This window comes from Mytilus edulis, chromosome 8 (genome assembly GCF_963676685.1).
Source record: "Mytilus edulis chromosome 8, xbMytEdul2.2, whole genome shotgun sequence".
In the NCBI taxonomy this organism is placed as follows: domain Eukaryota; kingdom Metazoa; phylum Mollusca; class Bivalvia; order Mytilida; family Mytilidae; genus Mytilus; species Mytilus edulis.
The window spans coordinates 84,148,336-84,156,700 of record NC_092351.1 but is presented as its reverse complement, the minus strand read 5'-3'; the positions used below and the strand labels follow the sequence as shown (position 1 = coordinate 84,156,700).

At 30.0% G+C, this 8,365-nt stretch overlaps 1 protein-coding gene across 1 annotated transcript; it reads right to left on the bottom strand.

The window, feature by feature from the left end:
• Nucleotides 1-2,184: 2,184 nt before the first annotated feature.
• LOC139487155 (uncharacterized) lies at nt 2,185-4,220 on the bottom strand. Its single transcript, XM_071272132.1, has one exon. It carries the CDS (start codon nt 3,550-3,552, stop codon nt 2,299-2,301), a length of 1,254 nt encoding a protein of 417 aa, XP_071128233.1. The 5' UTR covers nt 3,553-4,220; the 3' UTR covers nt 2,185-2,298.
• Between the last annotated feature and the right edge of the window lie 4,145 nt (nt 4,221-8,365).

Below are 8,365 nucleotides of genomic sequence, written 5' to 3'. Positions count from 1 at the left end.
AAATGAAAAACAGAGAATGGAACCTCTACACAAATGAGTACAATAAACAGAAAGTCTGAAGTATTTTAATTTTGGTATTTGTAAACTCTAGAACAATTTTTTCAACATAGTTTAAAAAAATATTTCAACAACTCTTGATCGTTGTTCTTCATCTCATTGTTATTCGTTCAGTTTTATTTTAGGTAGGGTCTTTTTCTATGAGTATTGCAATAAATGAAATTTTATGCAACTGCCAAACAAGTGAGAGGTTTAGCTAACTATAAAACCAGGTTTAATCCGCCATTTTCTGCATCAGAAAATGCATGTACCAAGTCAGGAATATGACAGTTGTCTATTCTTTTGATGGTTTTTCATCTTGCCATTCGATTAGGGACTTTCCGTTTGAATTTTCCCCCGAAGTAAAGTATTTTTGTGATTTTACTTTTTTCAACGACTATCATATGACAAATATACGTAATTTTTAATAACCCTCCCGACTAAGTTTACATTGTTATGGGTATGATCACTTTTCAGGATTACAAATGTTACACTTCTACCTTTCACAAGTTGACGCCAATGTTTATCAAATAGGCCTGCACAGGAACAATACGATTATATCCTTAAATTGAAGTAAACAAACAAATTTCAAACTGTGCTTATCATTTATTGTTGAATAAAACGGTTCCAATCAGCAGGAGAATGTGTTTTTTTTAGGAAGCAAACAAAATCCTAACATCACGCATCACTCTTCAGTTAAGATAGCTGTTTTTTTAATAAATTATTACAGTTTAATTAAAATATGATAAACAGCAACAAATGGTTACCACTGAATGACAGGTTCCAGGCTTGGGACATAATCATTCAGAGTGTAGCTTTTTTATGTCGTTTATTATGTATGATTTAAAGTGAATCTATCAAAAATCTTAAAAAGTATTTAGTACCATAACTTGCATAAAACGGGCGTGCGTGTGTGTGTGTGTGTACGTTTGTGTAAATATTTTAGCAAAATTGGTATAAGGGAGACAAGTTTTGACATACACGTCACACAGGAAAACAAAATGAGAAAAGTCTATTCACAAGTCTGATATGACAGTTAAATTATAAAAATTGAATGGCGGAAATTGCTGAGAAAAGTTGACTTATAGCAGAAATAATTTCTCTAATACAACTGTTTGGCATAATATGTTTTTACGATTATAAAGTTTAGGGAATAATCATTTCAAAACTCTATGATTTAATATTTTTTCATCTTAATGTAAAAACAATCGGCAAAGACAGACGCATATTACATAAAACCTTTTGAAGAAATTCGCTCACAATTTAAATATAAAGTTGAATATATTCGTCAAAATGAATGTCCGGCAAGCACTTTTTTACTCATTCTTGTGAATTGAAAGTTTAAAAAAAAATCTTTCTTCAAGAAAATATAAAATTTTACGGATTTAATTTCGTTAAAACAAACAACATTTGCGAGGACAGTAGCCTATTATGTCAAATTCCTGTATAAATGGCGGAAATCCATGTTTTTGGTAATTATTCGATTGATAATATGATTGTTAACGTGTGACGCATGGTCAGCAGCATATTTTGTTTCCGTGACCAACTTGATTTTCTTTAAAAAAAGTCTTTGTACATGTATTTAATAGTAAAACTTACCATTTTAAATATCTAAACCATAGTCTTTTTTTTTTAGTGTCATATATTAGTTTTAACTATATAAAATTTCAAAGTATCGTTTGATTTTTAATTTTGGATATATTTATGTGCAATGTGTCTCATAAGCCAAATATATATTGCTGGGTATTGATTGTGCTATGTATGTTTTAATGTTATTAAAGAATTGAATGATTATTTTTGTCAATTAATTATGGTGTTTTACTACCCTATGCAAATACAAAAAGAATCAATCAATACTTATAATTTTTCAGCTAGGATCATGATCGCACGATTTCTCTCAAGTATTTCTTTAATTAACTGTTAATTGTTGGAGCTCGTGTCATCACGAACATTTCATTTCATTGTGAAATGAATGTCATTTTCAAAAGTACGCGAGATTGCTGTTAGCCATTCAAAATAACGTTTTATAATGTAATTATTGTATATTATGAATGTCAATCAGTATGTGACACAGCAATAACATAGATTATTAATTTTCTATTATTATTATTCATAATCATGTGTAATACCAGTTAATTAATAGACATACGGTAACTAAGAATACATTAATTTAAAAAAAAAATTGTTTAATGCATTGTATTATATATAGGGAATCATTCGACTCATAAGCATATGTGAAAATTCACCTAATGATATTTACATTCAGCCTATTAATGACAATCTTTGAAAAGCGGTGTTGTTTTTTTCATCTGGAAATAATTCTACAGATTGCATAAAGGCTTGTCTTGCTGATCCTGTGTCTCCTAACAATTGAAAACAGATACCTAGGATGTTGTAACATTTGCTTTTCATATTGTCACCCGGTATAAGAGAGTTTTCTTGTATAGTCAACTGTAGATCCCGAAGTGAATTTCGGTACTGCCAGCTATTTTGTAGATGATAATGGCATAGAAAACCAAGAAAATGAGCATATACTACAGGAGGCAATACACAATGTACTTCCATTTCCAGTTCAATTGGTATTAGCCTAGAGGTACCGGCAAACATCACGTAATCTAAAAGCAGATATCTCCAAAATTGAACAATAGTCATCCTTCTATTTAAATGTAAACTAAGTAGTTCATAATGTATGTCTGAAATATTCATTGGAATTTGAAGTTTTTTCTGTGCACATTTCGAAAGAGAATATTGGACGATGTAAAGAGCTTTATTGAATTGTTTTATTTTGTAGTAAAACGAAGCTAACATCAACCATCCTGATACAGTGTCATGACGTATGTTCAATAACAGAGTATTGATATATGTAATGGATTTTCTATAATAAGATTTATTACCAGACAGGTCATCAAATGGTAGTATTCTCTCACATTTGCAACAATAATTTGACACGTAGAATGTATACAGGTATTTGATTTTTGAACTTTTGCTGAACAATTCCTTGTGTATCCCTTTCTTCAAAAGAAATTCAAAAACCGACTCTATACTGTCCATCAAGAATAATTGTGAGAGTATGAGTTGTTCAACTTTGTTGACATGCAAATAACTTGACTCTGTGTTTATATTACATGACAATGCACTGAAACTGGAGATTTGGTATGAAAATAAAATACATTGCCAATCATAACTCTTTAAAATATACAACTTATTTAAAAGTAGTTCCTGTGCGTGTCCAAATATCTTATTTCCGAATAAATTATTCTCTGGAATGAAATAATGCGGACAAACTGTGTATTCAACACAATATATAATCCTTCTAAAACATCTCATGAAACAAAATATCAAGTTTTCAGGTTTCCATATGGATGGAGGCAATTCCTCGCATATCCAAAACAAAATCGTTTTAATGAAATATGAACAAAGTAATTCTTTACATTCTCTGTCTAAAGCTATAACGTCTTTTAGAATAATTTTCAGTAGTGCATAACATTGCAATTGTGTATGTGTAAATGAGTACATAAGAAGTTTTTCTCCAACGGAAAACGATAAGCGCCATTATAATTCTTCTTGTGAAGATCCTTTCACACCAACAGGTACAAAGAGAACCCCGTGTTTTACAATTGCCTGTTTAACATCGTATTTCGGCCATGAATTATTTGATCGTATTACCCATTGTTTTGCTGGTGTTATCCATAGTTTACTATGTAAACAGTATGCAACGTCTAGTTTTTCATCTGTATCGGATTAGATGGTCCGTGCATAGTCGGAAGCATTTTGGATGAAAATGCTTGTTTAAATGAAAGATTTGAAAGGAAGAAATCATTACCTATCTCATGACATAATTTAAAGATCTTCTTGTATTTATAGTGATGTAGTCGTAACTGAGTATAACCTGACTTTGTATTTTCCATGTCCATCGTAAAATGTACTTTGGCAGCATTAAAATAAATGGGCGTGTCTTCACTGACCTCAATGTCACTCCTAACCAACATGACATCGATATCACTTCCTCGCATCTCGAGTCCCTCTCCAAAACTACCACTGGTTATCATTTTTTCTTTTTTGGTGCTTTGGTAATCATCTCTGACAGAGTTCATCATTCTGATTGTTTTAACGTGCTCTTCTGTTCCAACAATATACTGACATAGATACTGGTACAGTGCTGTTGATACATTTCTTGTTGATGTTTCTGTAATATAAGTTTACAGAGGGTTTAATAAAAGTTTTGAGAATGCTTTATTTATTATTATTCAAGATACTTTGCACTATCTTTGATATAACATAATACAACTAAATTGTTTTTAGCTTATTACTATTTGATTTGAAGTTATAAATCCTAAATTATGGTTCCTTTATGTTTGGATTTTGTATTTCAATCCAAATTTTGATACTTAATTTAAAAGCATAAATAACGTTTGCTGCCATTCAAAAACAAATGTTGATTACAGAAAAAATCGATTCGTATGTTACCAGTGTTGGTTATATAATATTTCGTGTGTATGTTCATGATATTGGTAAAAGGATATCTCGTTTCGTATGTTACACAGGGCATTTCGTTTTTATGTTAAAGATACTGGAAAAAGAACATTTCGTTTCGTGTGATACTGCAGTGTTGGCCACAGGACATTTAGTTTGTATGTTTATAAAGTTGGTTAAAGATCATCACGTTTCGTATGTTACTAGTACTGCCAAGGACATTTCGTTTGTATGTTCATGATGTTGGTAAAAGGACTTCTCGTTTGTATGTTCATTATGTTGGTAAAAGGTCATCTCGTTTCGTATGCTACTAGTGATTGCCACAGAATATTTCGTTTGTATGTTCATGATATTGGTAAAAGAAAATCTCGTTTCGTATGTTACTAGTGCTGATAACAGAACATTTTTATTCGAATATTACTAGTGCTGATTACAGAACATTTCTATTTGTATGTTAATATTGTAAGTTATAGAACATTTCGTTATGTATGCTACTATTGTGGTTACATGACATTTTGTTTGAGTGTTCATGATATTGGTAAAAGAACATCTCGTTTCGTATGTTACTATTGATTGCCACATGACGTTTCGTCTGTATGTTCATGATGATTGTAAAAAAAAACATCTGGTTTCGTATGCTACTAGTGCTGATTATAGAACATTTCTATTCGTATGTTAAGATTGTGGGTTATATAACATTTCGTGACGTATGTTACTATTGTGGTTACAGAACATTTCATTGCATGTTTATTATGTAAGTAAAAGAACATCTCGTTTCGTATGTTACTAGTATTGGTTACAATACATGTCGATTCTTATGCTTATAGTGTTGATGACGGCACGGGTTTTTTTTTCGTGTGTTAAAAGTGTTTGTTATATTATATTTCGGATCATGCTTTGATACTTTTTGGTATTGAACATTTGGTATCGTGTGTTAATTCTATTATTCACAGAATATTTCGGATTGAGCGTTAAAACGATCTAAAATTACAACCACGATTTTCCTTCGTCATTCTATTTTTGACATACTGGACATTCTTGATTATGGAAATTGTGAAATCCTACAGGACCGTAAGATAAGATTTGTCTAATTCCAAATTTTCCCACTAAAATATGGCCTTATTTATTACGAAAATTTAAAATCAAAAGGCAACAATGATTCCGGACCTTTACTACAAGAAATCTGAATAAAGGGGAAATAACATTTGAATGCTAGTCCAAAAAAAACAACACGTTTAAAGTATGGTGAACAGATGACACATAAATCAGAAATGGTAAAGAAATAAATAGCTATACAGACGTTTTAATGCCACACGAAGAGACGGAAACTAAAACGTTTCTTTTAACTTTAATACCGTTGCTCAAATGTCATAAATCGATTGCGAGAAAACTAAACTATGTTTCATAATCATTAGATACTAATCAATGCAAGTAATATATGCCTGAATAGGTATCTACTGAAAAATTGATACGAAATACAAAGAAACTAATCTTCAACTAGAATATATAATCATTCACCTACTATGAACAACAATTTTTCAAAATTTCATTGTGGTCTAATCAATATTTTAACAGTTTTCATGCTAAAACAAAATGTATCTTGAAATAGCACGCTTATATGTATTTTAATTATCTCCTTTCTTGTTACATCTAATATTTACAACAGAAACATTTCATATACTAACTTTTTGAAAGATGCGAAAAACAAAAGAGAACACTCAAATATAATAAGTCGAAAAAAGCGTTATTAAAAAAATCCAAAAAAGAAGGATAAAAATACAAATCAATATACAAACTACACATAAACAAAAAACTCAGCGTTACGACCACAAAAACAAACTATAATGTCAGTAGTTATAAAAGTCCCAGGATCATGTTATATCCACTGCTCCAAAAATCTTATCTGCTTTATATCTGATAAATTTGAATCATATAACCAAAATATATACACGTATAACTCATGTAACTCTCCGTATATGTTTTTCTCCAATTTATTTTGTAAATACACTAGACTAAAACTTGTCTATCCGAATAAAATGTCCTCATACGTTATGTACTTTACACTGTGATTTTTTCTAACCCATCCGTGAGAATATAGAAATTTAGGGAAAATGAACAAATCTTTCCTTAAAATGTCATGTTAATTTCCTTGAAAATATTCAATATGTATTTAAATTTAATATCAATTTCATAACATGACACATAGAAATATTAGGGGGAAAAAAATTTAAAGGGACAATTGAAAAGAACTACTAGTATTAGATTAACGAATACACATCACTGTGAAATTATATTGTTAAGTTTAAATGTTTCCCATGACAAAGCTTATCATAATTTACCGAAATTTGAAGTTTTATAACAGCTGAGGGTTTAGTCTACAAAAGACTCATCCGTGATGCTCAGATTAATAGGTTAAAGTATTAAGTCGAAAGGCATTAATCATGTTTATGGCACTAAAATTCCGAATTTATATTTTTACTTTATTATTTCTACACTCAATTAAACTCTGATTTTTTTTTTACTTTTTTGTTTTTTGTTTCAATAATAGAATAGAATAATTTTTTAAGGAGCGTTTGGTTGAGTTTTAAATTTAATTCTATTATAAAAGTGTGTCGTTTAAGACACACTTTTATAATTTATCAACAAGTTTATCAGATACTTTTATATATATTTTTATTCATTCATTCAGTTTTAAATAAATCAGAATTAAGCTATGAATAAACTCCTCATAGATACTAGGATTACATTTTTTTACACGCATCAGACGTGCGTGTCGTCTACAAAAGACTCATCAGTAACGCTCGAATAACATAGTTTTAAAAGGCCAACATATGATTTATACGAACATTCGATATAATGATATGAAATGAACATGAAAGTAAGTGATTTAAATAAAAGGTAACACGGGACACATCATAACGTATGTTGACTTCCGGACGACAAGTATATGGAATCATCGGGGAAAACAATTTTGTTTTCATGCAATTGTGGCAAAGTGGTTATGAACGTGCGTACAAGGGTGAAAAGTGCCAATCTCAATTAAGTTCTACCCTGATGGTGAACATCTTTCTAATTAACTACAGTTTTTATCCCAAGATCCGAGGATATTCCCTATTCAAACTTCTTATGAATCTATTTTTTTTTCTCAGTTGCTATTCAATCGTTAGATATCAGTCAATACAGTGTTACATATCTGAGTTATAAAGGCTTTGGTCACATAAATAAACCTGTATCTGGAAGAAGTTTTATGTACATGTCTTTTAAAGATTCATTTCAAAGTTAAATAAGGACGCTGACAAGACCAAATATTTGCAAAAAAAACCACAAATCATAAAAAAACATAAAGGCACAGTACTATATTAATTGAAGATTCATGCTCTAAATATTTTGAGGAGAGCCAACATTCCATTGATTTCAGTCATAAGTCTTATATAATAATCATAAAAAATGTGATACATGCTTGTTTGTGGTTCTACGTGATTCAAGTACCAGAATATGTATATATAAATTGAATACATAAAAAAAAGATAAAAGGTGATTGTCTAGCTTAATATTTAAATGTTCTTATATTCAACATATCAGTTGTGCCAATTCCAGTTTGACAATCAGTTATAGTTCTATTATATGAACTTTAAAGAACAGCCTTCATATAAGTTTCGTTATTGTTGTGTATCTTTTCTCTAAATTGTGCAGATTATATTAAATTAACATCAATTTTTCCAGATCAGTTATCACAATTTAAGTGGAAGAAAATGAATTAATTTAATCTTACCTCCCATGATGTTACACCATTAATAAACACATGTCGTCCTATATTTTGCAGATATTTGGCTTGATATAAAACTTCTTTGTTGTA